The 23,719-nt window shown below is 45.8% G+C and overlaps 2 protein-coding genes across 10 annotated transcripts in view; one reads left to right on the top strand and one right to left on the bottom strand.

Annotated features, from left to right (window-relative positions):
• The first annotated feature begins 843 nt into the window (after positions 1 to 843).
• LOC8044018 (translation initiation factor IF-2, mitochondrial) lies at positions 844 to 20,093 on the top strand. Of its 2 annotated transcripts, XM_029993802.4 has the most exons (17): positions 844 to 912; positions 1,250 to 1,412; positions 2,337 to 2,430; positions 2,504 to 2,566; positions 3,162 to 3,279; positions 4,930 to 5,090; positions 5,652 to 5,828; positions 6,595 to 6,644; positions 6,741 to 6,830; positions 8,110 to 8,234; positions 8,973 to 9,051; positions 9,959 to 10,084; positions 10,849 to 11,077; positions 12,851 to 12,991; positions 15,083 to 15,247; positions 18,805 to 18,945; positions 19,772 to 20,093. In XM_029993802.4, exons 1-17 carry the CDS (start codon positions 863 to 865, stop codon positions 19,942 to 19,944), a joined length of 2,145 nt encoding a protein of 714 aa, XP_029849662.2. In that variant the 5' UTR covers positions 844 to 862; the 3' UTR covers positions 19,945 to 20,093. The 2 variants fall into 2 exon arrangements, with proteins under 2 accessions (XP_029849662.2, XP_040356448.1); XM_040500514.2 differs by having other exon boundaries at positions 6,595 to 6,830.
• A 786-nt stretch (positions 20,094 to 20,879) lies between these two features.
• LOC8044019 (symplekin) overlaps positions 20,880 to 23,719 on the bottom strand; it is a 39,773-nt gene continuing 36,933 nt past the window's right edge. For 4 of the 8 annotated variants that reach the window (XM_029993795.4, XM_029993797.4, XM_029993798.4 and 1 more), the window contains 2 exons: positions 22,684 to 22,906; positions 20,880 to 21,051 (listed from right to left, as the gene is read on the bottom strand). In XM_029993795.4, coding sequence (XP_029849655.1) covers positions 22,718 to 22,906 — 189 coding nt within the window. In that variant the 3' untranslated portion in view covers positions 20,880 to 21,051; positions 22,684 to 22,717. The remainder of the gene's footprint in view (positions 21,052 to 22,683; positions 22,907 to 23,719) is intronic. The other 4 variants (XM_029993796.4, XM_040209062.3, XM_029993799.4 and 1 more) reach the window with 1 other exon arrangement.

Here is a 23,719-nt window from a genome sequence, read left to right as displayed (position 1 = left end):
TCGACGCTTCAGGATCGAGGTGCGCAAAAGAAACGATGTTACATCTTTATCAAAAAGTGCGCCGCGGTGTGTTTATGTGTTGTCGATCTGTGGCGCCACCTGGTGTTTCCAGAAGTAACTTTGTTGAAGCAAGAAATATACAAAAATGCCTAAAGTACAGACAACACAATTGAGTTTTGACATGAACATAAAAAATTTCCGTAAATTAAAAAAAAAAAAAAAGATGGCAGCGATTGTGGAAGTCCCCATGTTTTCCTGTAAAAGTGGCAAGGCGTCCCTACGTCCCTAGTTGACCAAAAAATCGTCAAAAGTCCCTAGGTTTAGGGACATGTCCCTACAGTTGGTAACACTGGCCGCGGCTCTCCTGAGCAAATAAAAATAAAATAAAATAAATAAAGGCGGCAGCGGGTGTTGATATCGGAGTCATCGGAACAATCTACTCAAACACGCGCAAAACGGCATCGTCGCTGCTCCCCGGGTGATGAGGGCCCAGTGTGTTTTAATGAGCTGCTTGCTGACGCCGAAAATTTCAGGAACGAACTTTGTTAAAGCAGGATAGTATCAAATCACCGGTAAAACGCAGCCCGAACGGCAAACCGAAACCGCAAGCAGGAGGGCTGGCTGGATGGCTCCTGGCTTGTGTTGGATTGAAACTAAACTTCGCACACGTGACATAACAATTGGAACCTATGCTTTTATTTTGAAATAAATCAAATATAGCTATAAGACTTAAATTTTTTGGTTACAATACCAATACACGTGTTTTTTGTTCGCAGTGTGTTTATTAAATTGATTAGAAATGTATGTCTCGTGCCTTTCGGACTTTCAAGCAAGCCTAGGCAAGCCTGGCCAAGCGTTAAACATGGCGGCCTCCATCGGTGTTGCGGTGGTGAGAAATCTTCGGAGGTTTCGGTAATATTTTATTGCTGTTTCCACCGGTTTTTATCGATTCTCGCGTTTAGTTGGTGTCGCAGAATAAACGTGCACTTCCCATGAATGCATTAAAATTGTATTTGAGCATCGCAATCTCTTAAATGGCACTACTTTGACCGGCGAATTCCGAGCTGTGGAGTAGTAATGAATGAAGCACCACTCGAGTTTTGGCTGGCGGTGATGGCTGAAGGTGCTACACCGACCGAACGCAGACGGCGGTGATTTTCTGTCGCAAATAGCGTGGTTTTGTCTTATTTTCTTATCGTAAACGTCACTGCTTTATTTATATTTATACTTTTTCTGCGAACTCTTGCAGATTGGTCCTGGGAAGTTTCAACGCCGGTAGCCGCGTCGTATCCTGCGATCCTTCGCTGCATTTCCTCGCATATGAAAGAACTTCGGCAAGATGCTCGCTGTGTGGGTCTCGTGCCTTCAGCACCTCCCGATGTCTTGCCGCCAAGAAAATGCAAAAGCCCTTCGTAAGTCCCGTGATACGTGAGTTTTGTAGCAGTTTCCCGTGTTTATCGCACCGCGTGAAACGCGAATCTGCTGCATCCGCAACATACAGTATCAGTACCCGCCTCACAACTTTTTTTTACAGCGGAGACGTTAAGGGCTAGTTTCCCCAGGATCGTGTCCGTCCGCAAAGAAATGTCGACACAACACTCTGGTTGCCGTCGTCGCTCATAGATGGCGGTAGCTGTCCAAAGTGTTGTGCTTTCCGGTTGTCTGCTCGCCGCCGTCGCTCATGGATGGCTGCAACCTTTCCAGCCTTTCCACTCTGGCTTGCCAACTTGCGGCCGGCCGTTACTTCATTCCCACCGTAGTAACTTAAGTTGGAGCGAAGTTCAATGAAGGAAGTCCAAACTTGCAGCAAAAGCACTGCCAAAACAATGGTCTGCGAATCGCGAGCACCGGCGCGAAGCAGCGCGAAGGGACTCTTCCAAGTGGGGTGGGGTGGGGTGGTAGTGCTTCACGCGGCACGCAAATGTACTACGTTACATGAAAATAAAGAATGCCATTGACTCCCGGGTGAAGAAGAAGGTCGTAAGAGGAGAGCAGAAGACTGCTCCAGTCTGGCCATTCCGCAGTATGGCATTACGGCCACGGAGAAAATATGCGGAGAAAAAGCCAGGATTCATAATGATTAAGAAAGCTACACCAACTTGACTTAACAATATTAACAATTTAATCAAATGCTTCGTCTCCTATATGGGAAACAAAACGTTTGATTAAATTGTTAATATTGTTAAGTCAAGTCAGTGTAGTTTTCTTGATCAAAGGGAAATTAAACAGTTACTATATATAAGCAGAGAAGTGATTATGGTTATTAGTATGCTCAAAGAAAGAGCTTCAACTGCGACATTTAAGAAACCGAACTTTCCTTCTTGTTTGCTGGTCAGATTCCGTCCAAAACAAAGCCCAAAAGTCCGGTCGTGAAGATATGGAAGAACATTACCGTCACCGAACTGGCCAGTGTGGTGGACAGGCCGCTAGGTACGTTCGGTGAAGGTCGAGTATGAACAAAGGTTGCACGCAGTCATGTGCCACGTTTCTCCCGTTCTTACAGATGACATTTACGAAGCCATGCTGTACGTCGAGAACACTGCGCAGTACGACCATGATCAAAGCGGTCAGTACCGTCTTGGTTGGGGAAGCTCTTTTGGAGTTAACGAGGGATCATATATATTCTTGGTGAAAATTCATTTAGCAATGGCAATACTTGAAGCTCATACATTATTTGCGGTCATTTTCAGTTAGTAGTTGCCTTTTCTCATTCTCTGAAGGAAATAGCATTTAAAACCACGCCCGTGACGAAAGCATTCGATTAACAAGTTTTTTTTCTATTAACCACCCGAGTACAATAAAAAAAACGGAAGTTCATCGGCATTAAATTGTTTCGTCGTAGGTATGGGTTCCACTACCAGAACAAACATTCTTTGGGATGAACCATAGGTTGCAGAAGCTCCTACAACAGGTTAAGAATTGAAGGGCATGCTCCCCCTACGAAACCCTCTACTCTTTCTGCCTTAGCAAAGCGAAGAATGCTGGAGAGGAGGAAGGCAGAGAGCTTTGTGGAAGGGTCTTGTCCCGCTAGTCTTAACCTTCAACGGACCGCGTTGTAAATGACGATCTGCCACTCAGTATGTCCGTCGCGCTCCTTCCTCCTTTGCCGAGGGGGTTCGTACGGCGATCGCCATCTTACGTTGGGGCAAAAACCTTTGCAGCCATCGACGATGTTGAGACAATCTTCAAGATCGTCAGAAAGCTCGGATACCGAGCGGAGGTCCGGGCGCCGCCCGAGAGGGAGGCCCCCAAGAGGCAGTTCCAAGACGCAGTTCGGAGGTATGCGGTCCTGCTTCGACGTGTGGACAGAACACGACTTGGGTGCCGCTCAATATTGTTCTTGGGTTATTACTTTGCTAATGTGGATTGCTGAACTTTGCTGAGGTGGATAGTCGGTGACAGGCTAAGAACTCGGTAAATTAAGAAAGGCGGGGCAGACCCCCTTCCACCAAAGCTTTCATGCTTGCCATGACTTCGCGGTCGCCCTGCTAAAGTGCAGTTATGAAATTACTGCACCATCTACCCCAAACTGCGCCAGAGTGCTTGCCCTACTACGTACCGCCGGATTTCTACAAAATGCGACAAATTTGCGCCACTGTTGCGCCATAATGTAATTTTACTTCGCTATTGCTGAAAATCTGGTAGCCAAGGACCCACCACATGGCCGGATCATTACAGTAGGTTTGTCCAAATTTTCTAATCTTTCAATTATTGTTTTAAATAATGTGTTACTCGATTCAATCTCTGTATCAAACACTGAGAGTACTCGGAAGTCGCGCAATATTTTCACGTCCGTGGTCTGTTCTGTTGGGTTAAGCAGCTTCGTTAAGTGCACTTCTCACCACGCTCTTGTACACTAGTGCATCGCAAAAATAACAATTCGCAGCAGTTCGTACAGTCCTTCATCAGCATATTGTTGTCGTGCTTGGTACTTCTACACGCAGCCGCAAGTTATTGTGTTTGAGGGAATCAAACCTGCCATGCAGTTGATGCTAACAAAAAGCGGCGCAGAAGTGGGAAGGCAAAGTAGACATTGTCTTCTCATGGAATGGCCAGCACCTTAATCCTAACATACAATATTTGCAGTGGTAGCAATGAAAATGAAGTGTAAACATGTGCGCCAAAAGTTCCCTTTGCCACTCCTAAATGGACTTTTAGCTGCTCCTAAATGGACTTTCTCCGCATCTGAACTCTAAGCCTGTCGCCGACTGTGGTGCGTTTTCGCACTCACATTGTCAAATGGGCGTGTGACTGGGATGTTGAAGGCACGCCGACCTCTGACTCGACTATACCGCCTGCCTGTGCCGATGTTTTGTGGTCCAAACAAATCGCCATGGTAGTTGAGGACGGTAGCTAGGACCCGAGAAGTGGCTTCGGAACGGCAGCCAGCATTTTGCCGAGAGAGTTAACTACTTCAGTGAAGAACATCAGCAAGATTGACAAAACTTGCAGCCGGTAAAGCAAAAAGATTATGCTTCGAGATACTGTGCGACGATAGGCAGACCCCAGTTTTGGGTGACCGGATGCTCACAGTAAGTTCACTTTAACTGTTGCACACTATGCCAGCTTACTTCGAGTAATCCATCTCTTTCTGGCTTTGACATGGTTGCCAACAACAGGTTAAGAAGCTCCCCTTTGAACTCTTGTAACTAGAATGAAAATAAAAAAAAATTAAAAAAAATGTTGAGGACACTGAAAGACAAACTGTTGCCGGCGTTCTTCATCAGTCCTTCTCTCCAACCCTAGTGTTTTCGCATGTTTTTTTTTTACTACAGTTGTGTTTCGTTTGTTTGCGGTGGACGTGGTAAAGGACGTAAGACTGGGAAAGTTTTCTTGCTCGTGACCTCGTAAGCGCAAAGTCAATTTACGAACGTCTGTTCGGTTAATTTCGCACGTTTGTAACGATTCTTCCGACCTTCTCGTTCGCAGGCCACCTCCCGAACCGAGCCTGCTCAAACCGCGCCCTCCCATCGTCACCATCATGGGCCACGTCGACCATGGCAAGACGACCCTCCTCGACTCGCTCCGGAACACCAACGTGGTGGATCAGGAGTTTGGCGGCATCACCCAGCACATCGGTGCCTTCACAGGCGAGCCTCAGTTTTGGCCAGGATTCGCTTCGGCCAAAGATTTTTGGCCGATGCTTGCTTCAATCCAAAGATCTTAGGCCAATGCTTGCTTCAAATCAAAGAGCTTTGGTTGATGCTTGCTTCGGCCAAAGAGCTTTGGCCGAGACTGTCCAGTCATAAACGTGGATCTTTTGAGTGACCTTCTGAATGTGCATCTGAGTTGGGTGTGACTACACATATTTAGTCAATTTGAATTAGGTAGTACTCAACCAGTACAGCATGAGATGCCTTCAACACGCATGATAACCCCGAAAATAAATGCGAGAGATCGCCTCAGCATCTCTCTAAAAACACCACACTCTTTTGTTCGGCAGGCTTCTTTTTGACGCATTATCGTTTGACAGGGAAGCGGACTTAAAAGAGCCCATTGAAGACGTCCAGTACCAGAAAATACACCTTGAACATTTGCCAGCACGACCATCGAGTGCATTATATAAAAATCTGAACCAGATTTAGCAGGGTGTTGTTCATATACTTTTGGGCTATACGGCGTTTGTAAACTCTGCGACGATTTTATTTCAGTGACGCTACCTGGGAACGAGCGCATCACGTTTTTGGACACGCCCGGCCATGCCGCGTTTTCTGCGATGAGAGCCAGGGGTGCCCTGGCGACCGACATCGTGGTCCTGGTCGTCGCAGCAGACGATGGAGTCATGGAGCAGACGGTAGAATCCATTCGATACGCCCGTGAGGCCGATGGTATGTCTGCTTCTGTGAACGCAGTTTGTCTCGGTGGTCTAGACACAGCATCTAGCACCTTATAATTGTATAGTTAATTTGATCTAAAGTGTATGTTATGGGCATACAGGGGCTGGTATTGATGGAAGAGTCCTCAATATCAAAAGGGTTCCCTCCCTTGAAATTTCACGAGGTGACGTGTACCACTTAATTAGACCTTTGATGAAAAATTTGCCCGCTACATGCTGGCACTAATATTACCGGCTCATTCTACAGCCGGCATGACTATTTCTGTCACCCTATAGTATATAGTGTACTTGCATCAGCCTGTAGGCTGCCCAGTTCATCAATAATTTTCTTCAGGGACATTGCACCTTTTGTGAAAATACCCCGACACAAAGGAGAATGCTGGGAACATAGGTACACATGCTCCACGCGTTTGTGCTTTATCAGTATCAAAGATTCAAAGTAAATACTAATCAACATAGGGCTGTGAGGAATACATTTGGAAAGTTTCATTTGTCTTAGGTTTTTGCTTTGGAACAGTTATCACTGCAGACGCCTGCAAGCACAGCGTGTGTAAGCTACACTGGCATCGTCCTCCTTAGTGCTCGAGTAATTTATCAAAAATCCTTTTCAGTTTTAACGTATGTGTTGTAGCTGGTTAGCAAGAAGGCTCTTATTGCGTAGTGAATTTTTGGTCCTCTAAATTTCTGCAAGGTCCAGCAGTCGAAAAAAGATTCTGTTTGTGGCAATTGCCTGTGACACTGATCCCTTGACCTTGCAGTTCCAATCATTGTGGCCATCAACAAGGTTGACAAGCCCAACACAGACATTGTGAGTTCTTGCGGTGGCTTCACAAGGGTCATTCACACTCTTGGCTGCAAGATGGATGCTTTGAGAATCACAACATGCTCTGATGGCGGGTTGCAGGAGCACGCGAAGAGGGGCCTGATGGTGCACGGCATACAGATGGACGACGAAGGCGGGGACGTGCAGTACGTCTGCATCTCTGCCCTCAAGGCAAGAGACAAATCCAAACTGGTTATGCGGTAAAAAGTCTAGAGACACGGAGGCTCTTGTCAACACTGAAGCCACTGGATACTGGGAAAGTGGCGCCATTGCCTTCCCTGCTTGCTAGCCGAACATTAACAAATACTAACATGCAGACAGCCAAAACCTCGTAAGGCGATTGGCTAATCAGTCTCCGTTTTTATGGCAATTGCCATTTCGGCCCCTTCAAGTCTTCGAAGCTTTTAGAGGGTCGTAATCCAGTGCTTGCACCAAGATCACCATGGAGCATCATCGTACTGAAGGCGTTCCTTGCCAATATCTTTGGCACAGTGTATGTGATCAACTTATCAATCATGCCTATCCCCATGGATCTCTTATTACAATTATATTGTTCTTTTTGTGTATTCCAAGACAGGAAAACTATTTTTGAATGCTTCCAAGCACCGACACCGCGTGTGGTGGTGGTATCATGATGAACACTTGTTTCGCCAATTTGTGGATAGCAAACTCTCGTAATACAAGAAACGCCTCGATAAAGCTACCCGTCACCAGCGAATTCAGAATGGCTCACCAAGAATGAAAAGGTCAAGGAGAAATTGCTCATTTCATGAGCGAAAATGGCAACTATATGGGAAGCTTGGCACCACTTTCCTACGATCCAGTTAGTACTTTAGCCGACACTACACATTCAATGATTAACGGTCATGGTTGGGTGGTGTCCAAGTTCTGAAAAAGGCTAGTTGTGGTTCTGTTGCCCAGCGACAAGCTTAGTTTGTTGTGGGACACTGTCCTTCCATTGCAATTCTAACAAAAAGAAAAAAAATGGAAACTGTTTTTTCTTAATTTTAGCAAGATTAAATTGATATTTTTAAGCACAATTTGGTCACTGTTTGTGCTAGGTAAGTCTTACATTAATTATGTAAAAAAACATTATTTTCAGTGACCCTTTATCGCCAGCCTCGCAGATACCAGCAGGCATTATTTAATGTTTTCAGAACATTGCAAGTGCCTTGCGGCAGCCAGATCCCACGACTTGCATTTCTGACCATCAAAATTGTCACTCTAAAACAACACTGAACTGCTTTTGCCTACATGCCGGGCAACTGACCAGATGTGTATATATTTTATGCTGAAAATAGATGGCGGCATTGTCTTGGGAGCGAGGCATTGTCACCACCTTTTCATTTTGCCCTCCGTTAGATTTGAGTCGTTGAGAAGTCCCGTCGACACGAGTTCGCTTGAAAGCACGGTGCTATTCTCCTTTCTGTCTGTTTCGTCGCGTCCCCAGGGCACAAATCTGGACAAGCTGACGGAGACCATCTTGACCCAGGCCGAACTCATGGAGATTCGGGCCGACCCCAAAGGCATGGTCGAAGGAGTCGTCATCGAGTCAACCACCGACAAGCATCGAGGGTCAGCGGCTCATATTGCTTCGTAACATATTTCACTGTAGAACTGGTATTAAAAGAGAGAGCCACCTTCACCCATTACATTGGGTGAAGGTGGTTATCGCAACGAGGGGGTCGCTTTAATAGTGTAAAAAAATTCTGTTGCAAAACTGATGTTTCCAAGAGCCAATTTGTTTCTAAAACGGCATTGGGTTGAAGATTGCTAGATTTTGTGGTTAGCATTGCACCTAATTTTGTTTAATTCGGATTGGACCTTGCAATGTTCCTGCTCTTTTTGTAATTTTGCGTTAGAACGGCATTCCAGTTGTTATGAAAGGTGTTGTGTAATTCAAAATGTTTTCCGGTACAATTGTGATTTTTGTATTTCTATGCGGAGCGCAAGGTCGTCTGCATCTTGCACAAAGGTTGCGATGATGTCAAAACGCCGAGCTCTTATTGGCCGACCGAAAGAAATAGTGGGTAGACCTAGAGGCACTATCCTTTCAACCAAAGCCAATCAGCTCGGCGTCGTTCTGACGTCACCGCAACCCATGCGCAAAAAGCAGACGATTTGCTCTCCGCATCTGTAACTATTTCTACTTCAGCTTCAAGTGTTTTCCCCCCTACTGTGTTACCTCATGGTTCTGTAGGTATCCAAAAAAATGAGTAAATATTGTCTTCCATACTGGCACGCCGGATTGAGCCGAGATCTTACTAGTATTGGGGAGTCGTTTTGATTGTTACCCTGGCTCACTTCCTGCAGGAAACTGTCCACGGCACTCATACAGCGGGGGACACTGAAGAAGGGGGCCTTCTTGGTCGCTGGAAAAGCCTGGGCTAAGGTCTGGCTGAGACTTCCATTCATCTCTTATGCGCATACTATTTGCTTCTTGAGCTCAGAACAAAATCTGTCTTGAGCGTTACCCTCACAATGGCCTCCTAGGTTTCTTTTGTAAATCCATGCATAATAGCATTTCTGAAGCGCAAAATTCTGAGCATGCACCCACTCTAGTACAAATGCCCATTTTCTTTTTTTTTAAATTAGCGTATGTAAATTTGAATCGAGCAAGTAACTGGGCTAAATGTTGTTGTACTTTATAGTTGAATGTCTCACGATTTTGGTAGGGGCTATTTCGGTATTTTATCGCAGTAAGCCCTCTCGTAGTAAAGGTGTGTTGTGGTACGATTTTGTTCAGAGTATATATACTTAAAAGGAACTACCATTGAATACTAAACTTGCTTAAAATCGTCAAATTAGGACAGGATTTGGGGGTGGGTGCTATTGAAGACGAAAAACCGGGTGGTGCTTACAGTAATATGGTAACGTGTCGAATCAGTAAAGGTTGAAAACAACTTTATGAAGAGGAATTTTCAGCAAAATATTCGAAACCCGTATACTGGTGGAAACCGCAGCAAAGTCTAGCAGACTGACTGGTGCAAGTGGGCTCCTCTGTCTGCTGCTTACCCTTGGTGTAGCGGGGCATGTGAGAAAGCCTACACGGACTTGCAGTGGCTGGCGTCCATCTCTTGTGCACGATTTCGTTAGGAAGGTAGGGAGTGCTATCTCTTCTTTCTCACAGCAAAACACTGGAGAATTAATCATGTGAAATATAATCGGATGGATGGATGGATGGGTATTGCTGGATCCTTCGAATCAGGTGAAGACTTGCGCCACCTGGCGGGGAAGTTTGTAAAGCAGCGCCACCGTGTCTTGTAGCAAAGAAACATTGCGGGCTGCTTGCTGTCCAGGTCCGCGGCATGTTCGACGAGTGGGGAAAGCCACTACTGGTGGCGCCACCTGGAGTTCCGGCACAAGTCATTGGCTGGAAGGAGCTTCCGTCTGCTGGAGACGACATCATCGAGGTGGAGTCGGAGGTGAGAAGTTCGAAAAATTATTGTCCAGTGGAATGGAAATTTTTTTGTTCTTAAATAAAGGAAAAGAATGTGTCATTTTATAGTTATTGTCTCTATTGTGCGCTCCATGGTGCAATATGCTGGGGATCCAAGTCCAAAGCGTTCCTCCTTCTGTCAGTAACAAAAAGTTGCAGATTTGATTTTTTTTTTTTCAAAGAAATCTGTTTTTAAAGTAGGAAAAAGCCAAGAAGAGCGTGAATTGGTAACAGTTACTCAGTTTCCCTCTTTTCATGAACATACCAGTGCTCAAACGCGTCTCCCACTCGCATAAGTTTCCACACTTGCTCCTTGTTCCTGCTATTGATATTAACAGCCAGCATCAGCATTGCGGTTCTTATTTGAACAGCAAGGAGTTAATGCTAATAATATACAGTTGAGGCCACTTAGCATACCCAAAATCCATGTTGGACAAGATCCTTGTTACACCAGTAGCAGTGAGATATAGGTCAGAACTCTCGCATGACTCATGATTTGTAAGGAAGTTTGTTAGAACTAATACTGTAACAGCTATTGTCAGACGTTGGTAGTTTACTATGACAAAGCACTATTGCTCTATAGGTTTCTGTACCAAGACAAGAGAGAGGTATTCTTCGAGATAGGAAAGTGTGAGATCCCACAGTGTAGACCATGATCCGACGGTGTCATCGCCGCTGCGCACGATACGCAGATGTCCGCATATTGTGAAGGGCGGGCACTGAGCCGCCTCTTGTCGTCGTCTGCTCCAGAAACGGGCGCGCGAGGTGGTGGACTGGAGGCAGGCACAGCAGAGGTCGGCCCAGGATGATGCGGAGTGGGAGGCGATCCAGCACAAGCTGCAGGAGCACCTGGAGAAGTACAAGGCCGAGCTGGAACAGCGCCGCGCCCTGGGACAGCGCCGGAAGCGGAAACGCTTCTCCAACCGGGAGAAGGAGTACATCGTCGACGACACGCCGCGCCTTCCCATCATCGTCAAGGGCAAGTTTCTGGCGTTTTCTGCTTTCGGTTGTAGTATGGAGCGTTGAAGGTTAGTCTCCAACTCGGTGGTTCGCGGACCCCTTGTAGATTGGCGGAGGTGATGGCGGACCCCATTCGTGGTGAGGGGAAGAGAAAGGAGTAGGTTAATTATGATAATGATTTAATAAATGAATATAAGTAAGGGCTAGTGCGAAGTAGACCTCTCCGATTGACGTACACGTGAGAAGACTTGCCCGAAAATTGGAACATCTCTTTTCAGTCTGACAAAAGACAACTTTTACTGCGGGGCTAGACTGATGAGGCAGGGCTTTTGCGGATCCCTCGAATATGTTTTTGCTGACCCCCGTTCGAGAACTACTGCTTTGACTGATCGTGGTCAACACCCAAGTGTCAAACGTGTACTTCTGAGCCAAATCATCCTCAAAGAGCTTAGTCCTCTTCCCTCAAAGGGGCACTAAACCACTTTCTGTGATAGTTTATTTATGCTCGTGACTCAATCTATGGGCTCTAAGCATTATAAGAAAACCTAACATTACATTCATGCATGGCCAATTTCTCTATTAAAATAGGTATCAACGTTGATTACTTTGGGACTATCGCCGACACCAGAGGGTGCCGTCGGACAAGGAGAAGCCCTTCTCACCCAGCGGCACACTCGTGTCTGCAACGATTCGGAGGCAATTAATCTTTGATACCGATTTTTTAAAAAAAAGGAGGTGGTCACGCACAAATGTAATGTTGTTTCTTAGGATACTTAGAGCCCATAGATAGTTATGACCATGACTAGAGTATTACAAAAAGTGGTTTAGTGCCCCTTTAAATCTCTTTGTAGGAGGGTTTGCAACGCGTCTCTGACCGGTCGCTACGCAGATCCTCGACAGAATGCGTCGTCATTTAGCGCGGAAGTTCCGACTCGGCGAAGGACGGGAATTCCAAACTCGTGACAGTCCGTACACCGTTGTCTTCGGAGAGCCGGTCAGTTCTCCCGGGCATAGCCAGTTTCGGATGCAGCCACCACAGCTTCCCTCTCCCGCGTCGTTGAAAGCGTATCAAAAGACTCTTTCCCTCTTGCCTAAAGGAAAGTGGACGTCACGAGCGAACTAAGTGAAAGAGCACGGCGCGAACCGTGCCACAGCCTCATGAAACCAATCACGACTGTCCAGACGAAAGACGGCCGTGTGCACCGGAGCAATAGATGCGGACGCATTTAAAAGCAAAGCGAAGACCATACATATAGCCTCGGGTTGAACGGAGGTGCCAGTACGGCATTTGGAACTCGTCTCCGGCCGATGTGCATGGCGTACCATTTTTCCCACACATCGAAAGTGGTCCTGAAGTGGTGGCAGACAACGTCGCAAAAGCCGGAGCGTCTCGCCGTCGGACGTCGCAATCCCGGCGCTCGGATGTAGAAGTTCCGAAAAAAAGCACGAAGGAATGCGAACACCACCGTCGCCGTGGCGTCCCAGCTCCCGGCTGCGGAAGCTTCCGCGAACCATCGAGCCAGAGAGTGACCTGCGGCGAAACAGACATCTTCCGCATTCACCGCCACCGGAGCGACACCGCCAGGTCACGACTGACGACCATACGATGCTTCTACGACGACGCATCTGGCAGAAATCGAGGGACGACTTTTCTGGGACGCTGTAAACAGAACCGTCGGAGACGCGTTATTTAAATGTTCCTTTACAGATAAAAATAAAGTTTCGTGCCAGTTTTAAGAAAAAAATAACATCCTAAAACACCATACCCTAATTATGCCTCGCCGTGTTGCAGGCGACGTCGACGGCTCGGTGGAAGCCGTGCTGGACATCCTAGACACGTACCACTCCCACCGGAGCTGCCGCCTGGACCTGATGCACTACGGCGTGGGGGCCGTGACAGAGTCCGACGTGGAACTCGCTCAGCCTTTCAACGGTGGCAATTCTCATTCTCAAACGTTCAATATTTTACACAATTGCCCGTTCAGACTCTTAGAATGGGCGAAGCAAAGGTCAGGGGTGCCACTGCTCTGGCATTGTGTCCGTCAGTAGTATTATAATAGTACTACCGGGAGTTTGGGATAAGAGAGATCGGTGTTTGTCTCGGCGTAGAAGTAAACGATTCGTCTCCAAACGTTTTGTCCGTGTCCGTTAGTAGTTGGGACCCGACGCCAAAGTTCTTTATTTATTTAGTTTATTTATTTATCAATACTGCCAGCCGAATATAGGGCCAAGGCAGGAGTGGGGTGATACAGTGTCACACATGCACGTTATAAACACAACAGTTCTAAACAAAAAGCAATCTTAGCACCGAAAAATAATATCTACGACATATTCGAAAGAAGAGAAACAATACAGTAACCAAATGTAATACTAGTAATAACAATAACAGTATAGCAGTAAATGTAACAGCAGTAATAAAAAATAAAGACAGTAAAAATAATTTCATAAGAGCAATAAAAGCAATCTTAGCACTGAAAAATATTATCTACGGCTTTTTCGAAAGAACAGAGTGAATCAATATCGACAACATCACCGGGAAGGCTGTTCCACAAATCAATTGTATGCACAAAAAAAGATTGTTTATAGCTATTTATTCGAGCTTTAATAGGGGCTACGGTCTTTGAGTGATGCAAGCGTTCCGAGTAAAAACTTTTTGGTTTTAAGTAAACGGAGCCATCAATTTTTATACAGTTCTTGAAAATCTGAAAGAACAGCTTCAACCGTTGGCTCTTTCTTCTGTTTGACAGAGGGCTTATATTGGCTCTCCTTTTAAGTTCGGTCACAGACGTAGTTCGTCTGAAATCTGAAAAAACTATACGCACAGCTAGCGATTGAATATCTTCGAGTTCTCTGACCAGAGAGCTCTGCCATGGGCTCCACACTGCAGACGCGTATTCTAACACAGGTCTAATAATTGTCTTATACGCAAGAATTTTAACGGAAGGGGGAGTTTTACCCAGCGTTCTCTTCAGGTACCACAATTTGTTAGTTGCCCGCTTTTTAACATACTCCACATGCTTTTTCCATCCGAGGTCAGAAGACAAAATCACTCCTAAATATTTGCAACTGTCTACTTCAGTCAATACTACGCCAGCAACCTCATAGCTAAAGTTTAAGACAGTTCTTTTTGTTGTTATATGCATGTACTGAGTTTTGCTAATATTAATCTTCATGTTATTTGCACGACACCAAGACGCAATGTTAGCCAGCGCTTCACTCACTTTTATCTGGTCTTGTATTTCAACAACGGGACTGTAAATAACGCAGTCGTCGGCAAACATTCTTAGCTTAATTGGGACATCTTCATTGGATGGGAACAAACTGTTAACGTAAGTTAAAAAAAAGTAGGGGCCCTAAGACAGAACCTTGGGGCACCCCAGAATGAACATCTAACAGCCCTGAGTAAGTACCATTTATATCCACAAATTGTTGACGGTTTGAAAGATATGCATTGATCCACTTAGTCAAAGAAAAGGGAACTTCGAGGTCTATTAATGCCTTAATCAGTCTGCGGTGAGGTACCCGGTCGAGTGCCTGCGACAGGTCGATGAAAACTGCATCAACCTGCGTACGGTTGTTAACGTAAGTGGCAAATTCATGGTAAAATTCAATCAACTGGGTTACCGTTGACAGGCCACTGCGGAAACCATGTTGGTTGGGGTTTAGAACATTATGCATTTCTTAGAGCTTACTATTACGAAAAGACGACGCTTGTTCTCGGTAGCTTAAGCCGTTCGTTTCTGCATGTTCGCAGGCTTCATTGACCGCCGTTTCCTCATTGAGATGTCCAAAAATCGTTTGTAGCTTTTAAATCGGACAACGGTAAGCTAGGAAACTTCGGCACTTAACCCCGACCGCTTGCGCTACATTAGCGCATTCGGCGCCGATTAGTTTATCTTTAGAGCAAGAAGAAAGCGGCTCTCTTTTCTTCGAAACACCCGGTATGACCTGTGTACAATGAAACTAGCTTCTAACATTTACCATATCGGTAAGCCCGGCAAGTTGAACGACGCAAATTCCGCAGCCGTCGTCTACGCCTTCCACGTTCCCGTGCTTGAGACTGCCAGGAAGCTGGCGGAGGAAGGCGGCGTGGAGATCCGCGACTTCAAGGTCATCTACCACCTGGTCGAGGACATCAGGAAGGAGCTGGGGAAGCGGCTGCCCCTCGCCGACACGGAAGAAGTTCACGGTGGGTGGCCCGCAACGCGCGATCGATTCGGGAAAAACGGTGGTCAAAGCGGGGCGCCAGGGAACGAGCGCGTCCAGTTGAAGGGCTGTCCAAACGGGACACAGCAGATGCCACACGCAACAAGAAAAACGCGCGCGCTTCATAAAAAAACGTAAAAGTTGCGGCGCGCGCGTTTGTTTTTAATGGACGTCGACCGCGCAAGCAGCACGGCTCTCCTCCTCTCCGTCGTCTCTTCCCCTTTCCGTCGTCTCTTCCCCTTTCTCGTTTTTGGGAGATTGGGGACAGACAACAACAGCGGAGGTACGCTCCCCGTCTAGTGATGCAAGGAAAGGGAAGGTTTTACGCCCGGCAAGAAAAGATGCGCCAAAGCAGACCGGAACCAGAGGGAAACCTTTACCTTCGATATGGGAAATGCCACGATTTCAAAAAACGTGTCCCGTTTGGACGGCCCTTTGTGGGGAGTTCTGCAGGTGCTCTTGGAGTGATCCAAAGGTGCCACGGTTTTTAGCCTTAAGTTGTACACAGAATATTAATGGTTAAATTGAAAAAACAACTAAATTCCATTTTTTATTCGCCCCTTAGGTATGTTCAGATTTCCCAAAGTCTTTGTGGCCCTTGCAGATTTAAGTGCCCCTTTTTGAATGGACTTCTTCCAAAACTGACGCGCCCCATCGCGGCGAAATACCACGCAGTGCACTCTGGGAACTAGTTGGCCACTCAGTTTCGGTTTCGATTGAGCAGCTGCATCTCATGCTATCACGCCGCAACCGAACACGCTGCTTGCGTTTTCGATTATCTGACTTTTCACGAACGTACAATATACTCATTCTCGAGCGATACAAAACAAAGACCGGGGCACTTTCCTTGGTTCCCGAAACACCGGATATTGTGCGTGCGTATGCAAACGTAGTAAGTCGTGGCTTAGTCACCTCACCCCACGAGTGCATGTTTGAGCTCAATTTCAATATTCCCGTCTAGTACTAGTGAACTACAACTGAAATTTGTTCATCTGGAGCCTTACACGTATTTTGTTTGCCGAACGGCCGGTTCTTCTTACTTCATTGGGCGAAAAGCAAGCCGCAACCTCACCGGGTATCAAAGCTGAGCCCAGCGTTTACGCATGAACTTTTAAGGAAACGCAATAAATTCGACCTCACTGCTGCACAAAAGTTACTATGATGTCGTCCTCGTGTCATCATATATCTCCCACTCAAATTTTATGCCTGATAGAAGATTAACTTTTCGCAAACGCTGAGATCGGCTAGCTACGACGGAGGCCCCCAAAGCGTCCCCTACTCTTCGCTAAGCCTTTTTGGACGAGCTTTTACTGACGCCCAAGATCTGTGCCTGAACGGTGTGTCTGAAATTATCTCGGCATACTCAGGCAGGAAGAAAGCTAACACATAACTAATATTATGGCCATTAGCAACCGTCAAACGCGCTTTGAATTCGTTCGTTTGGCGCACGGCGCACTTCCGGCGCACGGTGCGACATTCTTCACACAAGTGCTCGACTTTTGCTTTCGTAAGACGGTCTGTATGTGCGAATGTGCCTATATGATTGCAGGATAACTTTATGCGCATACGCGATGTTGAATATTAGTGGAATGCAAGCGGGCGGGGACTTCACATCGTGCAGTGCTGCGGGTCAGTACAGATAAGAGATGAGAAGTGCGTTAAAATTGAGCTTTTTAATGGCGCCTCCGAGTTTTACCTTGCATACTTAGGCATATAAAGAAAAACAGTAATTGCAAGGAGTAATATTTCGTCTATGGACGCACGAAACAAACAAACTTCTTGATCAACAACTCTAATGTAAAGGCGCGAGCTCGATGTATGCATACTTATTGGTTGCTACAGCTTGTTGATTCGTACTCAAGCAAGATCCCCGAGCTTCGCAGCGTCGAGATTCCCAGCACTGCAGCACTTGATTGGAACGCTAACAGGAAGGGTCAAGTACAAAAATACAACAAGCATGTGTTAAGACAAGCTATACGTCTCAGGCTTGTGCTAAAACTTCGAGGTCTGGCCATTTAGGTTAGTTTAGAGACCACAAATGACGCTCTCGGAACCAGAAAACATGAGATAACGGCCGTAATGGTCTACGCTCTGGGTATAATCTCTTGTCGACGTGTCGACCGAAACCGAAACCATGCCACTCTCCTCCCTGGCCAACTAGTTCCCAGAGTGCAACGCGCGCCGTGTTGCATGCAGGGCTTTATGGAAATAGTCTATTGTGGAAGTCGCTGTGGAAGCCGCGGCCCCCGCGACCCAATAAGACTGCCGGAACAAGGCACGTGATAATACTGCGTAATCGAGGCCACGGGGGCCTCGTTACCGCCACAACAGCGCCGTTTGCGACAAAAAGTAGTTCTAGACTTCTTTTGCAGCGGAGCTGTTAAGGGCTAGGTTCCCCAGGACCGTGTCCGGTATGTCGACACAAACCTACCTGGACAGCTACCGCCATCTATAAGCGACGGCGGCAAGCACACAACCAGTATGGTTTTTGCTGTCGCTCGTAGATGGCGCCAACCTTTCCAGCTATCACCAACTGAAAAATTGGGGGCGTGACCAAGATGACCAAGGTGACCAAGATGGCCAATGCTTTACTTTTGGCTGGAGGGGTAAACACTCACTTAAAACGACGGAGTCATGTGAACTGATTAACTTGGACTTTGCGAAAGTGACGGTTGGCGAACTTTGGACACACGTGCTAACCACTTCTCTTTCATTGTTGTCCTTCTTTATTTTGTTTTTCTTTTTTGCTTATAACGAGTCTTACAAGACTCTCGTTACAAAGAGATTGTGCTGCAAATATACATACATACATCATAGAAGAATTGATAGTTGGGCGCGTTGGTGGGAATTCATTGTAGGAAACAGCGCGAAAAACAAACGACGACGAAGAAGAAGCACACAGTGTATCGAGTACAGCTTCGCTGGTCTTCCTTCTTGACGAGAGTGGAAAGGCTGAACGTTTTTTCTTTTAACGGCAATTGAACTCACGCGGTTCGATCTCTAACGAGAAGATATAAATAATAAATAATCACAAATTTATGAGTTTCAATTATATTTAAACCCAAAAAGCGACGTCACATCCGTATCCAATCCCAATGTTTTTCTCTTTGTAGCATCGTGGCAGTTGGTGATCGCCAATGATCGCAGCCATATAGTGGGCCGTTTCTGCTCAAAACATCGCACTGAACCCTGATATCAGTACCCGTCACAGATTCGCGGTTAAATTGAGCGTATGGTTGTCTTATGAACTGTTCCCGAAATGCTTACTATTCTAGTGAACGGAAATGTTGCTGTGGTGGACGTTCATCCAAAGTTGGTTGGTTTCGGAGCAGACGACTCTTAGCTAGCAGACGACAGCCGGTTCCTCTGGGCCTTGCATCTCACATTTAGCGTGGCGACACAAATGATCCGGGAATGTCGGGTCACGTGTCTCGCTCGGACGCCCTTATTGGGTCGCGGGGCCCTTGCCTCCACAGTTTGCCAAGCAGATGTGCGTCTTTAAACTACTGACCAAATGCCACGGTAATCTTGGCGACGCAGGAGAAGCGTTGGTGCTGCAAGAGTTCCTCGTGAATGAGGGGAGGAAGAAGATACCCGTAGCCGGGTGCCGATGCACCAAGGGAGCCCTGCGCAAGGATGCACTCTTCAAGGTCTGCAGGAACTCCGAGACCATACACACAGGTGGGCCACCAACTGTCTCCACCCCAAATTCACGACTAACTCGTCATTCAAGACGCAGTGTGGTCGTCCTTAATTTGCTGGTTTGCGTGTCACCCTCGACAAAGATGCACTAGAACAAACTCCACTGGAAGTCCTTACTGGGGACTTCCAGTGAACTTCCAGAGTTGATGTGGTTGTATTTCCATCGAAAACATTCATACCGAGTGGCGAGTCTGTTGTTTCTCCATCACACCCGTTTCTATAGTTTTTTTTAAATGTATAGTACAGGTGGGTTCCACAGAAACATCTTGGTAATTAATGAATTCGAATCTCTTTAGTAAGACCTCAAATGGCTAGTATTAAATTATAAGCCTACGAGAAAGTTTACTCTTCAGAAAGTTGTAGTGAGCATGCAATGATGCCATAAGGACTCATTTATTCTCATTCACCAACACTAAAGGTATTCATGGCTGTACCAATGTTTTTTAAACTGACTCGACTATCACACGATAAAAATATACTTCACTAGAGTGAAGTTGTTTTGTCGTAGTAATAAAGATTTAAATTTTTTTTTTTTTTTTTTTTTTAGAAACGCATTGCATTGTGCAGAACGAAAAAATAAAATTTGACTTTGCTAATGTTTATACAACAAGAGGCCATTCTTCCTTTGAGAAGTTGCAATGCTGGCTCAATGCTGTAGAAGGGAAGTGATCACACGATTGCAGGCTGGTGCAGTGCTTGCCTATATCAGTACCAGCACGGTGAACGGGAAGGAAAGGACCGGCTCCAGACTGACCCTCGTTAACACACCTTCTTTGTCGCTTTCTCTTCCCCAAATGCCGTCAAGGTTCGCTGTCGTCCATGAGGCATCTCAAGAACGAAGTGGACAGCATCAAGAAGGATGTGGAGTGCGGTCTGATGTTGCAGGACAGTGGCGTGCGGTTTCAACACGGCGACGTCTTGGTCTGCTTCTCCATCAAGCAGGTGCCTCAAGAAACCGACTGGGACCCCGGATTCTAGCCGAATTTTTAGCCGAGGACTGCATCCGACGTCCTGTCTTGAAGCCGCGGCAAGGGACACACACAATGTGAATAGGATCTTGTTTGAATTGTAAAGATCAACTTTGTATAGGTATATGTCATTAAAAGTTTACCAAGCTGTGGACAATATTTGCTTGTTTGGATTGTGTTCGAAGCTATGTAGGCAATTAGAGACGTGTGCTATTATAGGTTTCTTCCGAGAAACAGTCTCGGTAGTGGCCTCTGTTTTGTGACACTCGTCATCACCGTGCTAGTAAAAAAAGTTTGGCTTATGCATATTGTTACTAATTACCTCCTTTATGCCATGAATTAAGGTATTGGTATGGGCATTTAAGATTGGATAGTATTTGCTATTTTATAAAAAAAACATGCTTTTCAAATGTACAATGTATTTAATTTGAGACTGGGGTAGAAGGAGGAAAAATCTTGACAGTGGTAGAAAACGAATAGGGACAGACGTCTCTCCCCATTTTGATTTTCCTACCAGTATCCCCGTTTCTTTTCCAACTCTTGGGTTAATACATCATGGTAAACTCCCACCTTTTGTGAAATGCATCATTTCTTACGGACACTCCAATCTTATGAGAACTACTTTAAACAGCGTAGGAATTATGAGCAAGGCTTGCTTTTTTTAAGGAGGGGATCATTATTGAGTCAACTTTGAAGTTCTTCCGACATTTACGGTGACCGACACTCCACAAGAACAAATTGGGAAGAGCTGGCATTTCAAAAAGTAAAGAATGCCTATATATTACACTAATAGTAGTAACCGATGCAAGCTTTTATCAAAATTAATTACATCACTGCACTCGATGCACCTGCATCTAAGCTATAACCTCAGCCTAACAGAAAGTTGATCTCACTCCCACAAACTAATCGAATTGGGGCAAATCGCAAAGAAATGTCACTCGAAGGTAAATCACTGAGCACTTTAATGGAAGGAAAACCTAATCACAAACTCGAAGTATTCGCTTCCAGTCAAGAAGCGGAGACAAACCCTCCGCAGTCGTCCACACCTTTACTTTATCTCCCGCAGTTGCCCGGTGCTCTCCACTGCGGCTGCAGTTCGCTGCCGTAGTCAATGCACCTGCGTCGAGAAATCCAATGAGAAAAGACGGGTTAGTCGGCTGTTCGCAAGAAAAAACTGTCGCCCTCGACGTTAACTGCACTTCATGGCAAGCTCCAGGGAACCGACACAAATGTTTGTCATAGAAGTCGCTTCGTCCTAAAAGAATTTTCAGTCGGGACACTGAGAAACATGCACCATGCACGTACCAGAACATCCCGACTCGACCCCCATCCCCGAGACATCGCCCATTCCACTTTTAGGGCAGAATAATGATTTTTTAAAAGACGCCGTCGCACCGCGAGATGAGCAAACACCCGTCCTACCCGAACTTTGGGACAGCGAACCCTTCGGTCGGGAAAATGTTCGTGACAGTTAAAAAAAACCAGGAGATAACAGACAGATGCCTTCTTTGTTCACAAATAAAACCAAGTTCGTCCCTGCCCGGCAAGCCCCAACCGCCGGTTGCAAAATCAATGTAGCAACCGCCCATTCTTCTGGAATGTAGCGACCACAAACCCCAAAATCAAAGGAAAATGTTAACGTAAAAAAAAAAAGATGAATATGAAAAAAAGCTTTTTCTTTATTTTACAAATAAAGAAAGTCGGTCTTTATACGGGAAGCTTCAACCGCATACTGCGAGGTCAGTTCTAGATTTCTATGTGTTCTTTCCCCTTTTTTGTCATGTCTTTTTTTTTTTTGTTCATGTTTTTTTTTTTTTTACAGCTTCGAACTGTGAACAGCAAACACAAATTTACCAGGGTTTACGGTCGCCTTTCGGTTGCGGCCATCGGGGAGCGCAGGACCGTGTCCATGCTTTTCGTTGTGCGCATATTGACGGCGAAGGGAAGTTTATTTCGCACGACAGTAAAATGATTAACGAGTGCTCTGGGCAGGAAAACAACTCGCATATGTTTGGTGTGGTTCTGCTAGATATGCGATAAAAAATGGTTATTTTCTGCTTTTATGCTTCTTGCATTTAGACATTGTGTCGTCGCCCACCCCATTTTTGTTTTTATGAATTTCACGTGGCGGGAGTGTGGACATTGGGTCAGGATATGTATTACGGTAGTCGCTGACAGCTTAAAAAAACAGACACCCCCCAAAATATTTTTTTTTTAATTTTTTGCCAGGCTATTCATAATGGTCTCAGAAGACTCCCCAATCAATATTTGTTACAGTGTCAAGTGTATCTTTAATGAAGTCGAAAAATGCAACTGCTCAAAACCAATGCTGAAACTGCACTGCACTGGCCGAAAGTCACGTGGCTGTGCAACTTTCTTTTTTCTTTCAATCAGCGTATTTGCAGCTTTCTAGAAGCCACAAAAAAATGGGTGCCATATTTTTTGTCCATTTCTAGTATTGAGTGGGTGCCTTCGACGACCCACGACTTTAATTATCTATGGTGGTTGCGTCTAAGTCATAGAAAACGGCACGTGACCAAGGAGAAGAGAGTGAGCGCGACTCGAACCGGCCAGTTCTCGATCGGCGGTTTTCGGGCAGAAAGAAAACAAATTTCAAGCTGCAAACTGTGCTCTGTGTAGTTGGGCTCTCATATGTCATGTACAAATAAGAACCTTGGCAAGCATAAATACCCTGTCAGCATCCCTTTAAAAACGAAGTGACCACAATAACTTTCAGCTCTTGACTCACTCTCAATGATGTCAGTGGCGGAAGGGCGTCTGACCTAGGTCTCTGGCCCCTCCGGCGAGACTTCCTCCGTCGCCACCTTGATGTTGCTGCTGTTCAAAGACCGGTCTCTGCTGTGCTCTCTGCTGTGGTCCCTGCTGTGGTCCCTGCTGTGCTCTCGACTGTGATCCCTGCCGTACTCCCTGCTGTAGTCCCTAGACTCCCTAGAATCCCTAGAGCTATCCCTCTGAAAAAGCCAAGACATACGCATCTTGCAACTCTGTTCTTTTTTATTTTTTGAGGAACCGAGTTATTTCTCTTGTTGTTTCACCATAATTTGGCAAACAGCAAAAGCTACGGCGCTAGCAAGCCAATCGGAGCGGGGTAGGCGCGATGCTTTGTCGGACGCCCTGCAGAATGCCTTCACAAAACCCCCGATTGGCTGGAGGGGGCTGTAAAGTTGTTTTTTGCCAAATTATGGTGATGTGGAGTATAGCAGACTAATTTTGAGCGTCCGCGTAACATGGTTGCAGTGCTGACTACTGGGAAGTCTTATGTCGCAACAGCGAGTTGCCACAACAAGTTGTCAACGTGTTGTGACAACTACTTCAATGTTGACTGCTCCAATCCTACAAGGTGAAACATTGATTTATGAATTCTAGTTCTCGTAATGGCCTAAAATAGTAATCATGCATGTTAAAAGGTGTCACAATGTCAGCTTACAATTACTGAACGATGGTTGCAGCAGTGGTGGTCATTTTAACTTTTCCCTCAACTTACAATTCAGATATGTTGCTCGATGCAACTATGGTCATTGATCATAATCTCCACTTTTTTTTTTAAATTCAAACTCTGGGTTCCTGGCTGGCAGGCGCACTCACGTACAAGTTCTAACCTTTCTGCACAATCTTGCATGCCAACCACATTTTTATCTTGCAAATAAATATTACTATTATTATCGCAAAGTTCCGAAAGAACGCCCACCCAAAATGAAGAGATGAATGGTGAAAAATATGGGGATGCCACAGCAAAACTACAAATTACGCGAAGCGGGAACTGA

The sequence above is a fragment of the Ixodes scapularis genome, unplaced genomic scaffold (assembly GCF_016920785.2).
Source record: "Ixodes scapularis isolate PalLabHiFi unplaced genomic scaffold, ASM1692078v2 PGA_scaffold10__122_contigs__length_95168666, whole genome shotgun sequence".
Taxonomy (NCBI): domain Eukaryota; kingdom Metazoa; phylum Arthropoda; class Arachnida; order Ixodida; family Ixodidae; genus Ixodes; species Ixodes scapularis.
The sequence above is the reverse complement of the archived record's forward strand: the minus strand, read 5'-3'. Positions and strand labels throughout refer to the sequence as shown.

What these genes read in the sequence shown, in the direction of transcription:
- LOC8044018 (XM_040500514.2), top strand. Translation starts at nt 863, where the DNA reads ATGGCGGCCTCCATCGGTGTTGCGGTGGTGAGAAATCTTCGGAGGTTT. An exon ending in TTCCAAGACGCAGTTCGGAG is followed by an intron (nt 3,280 to 4,929) that starts GTATGCGGTCCT and finishes TCTCGTTCGCAG; the next exon opens with GCCACCTCCCGAACCGAGCC. An exon ending in ACTCGCTCAGCCTTTCAACG is followed by an intron (nt 12,992 to 15,082) that starts GTGGCAATTCTC and finishes CAAATTCCGCAG; the next exon opens with CCGTCGTCTACGCCTTCCAC.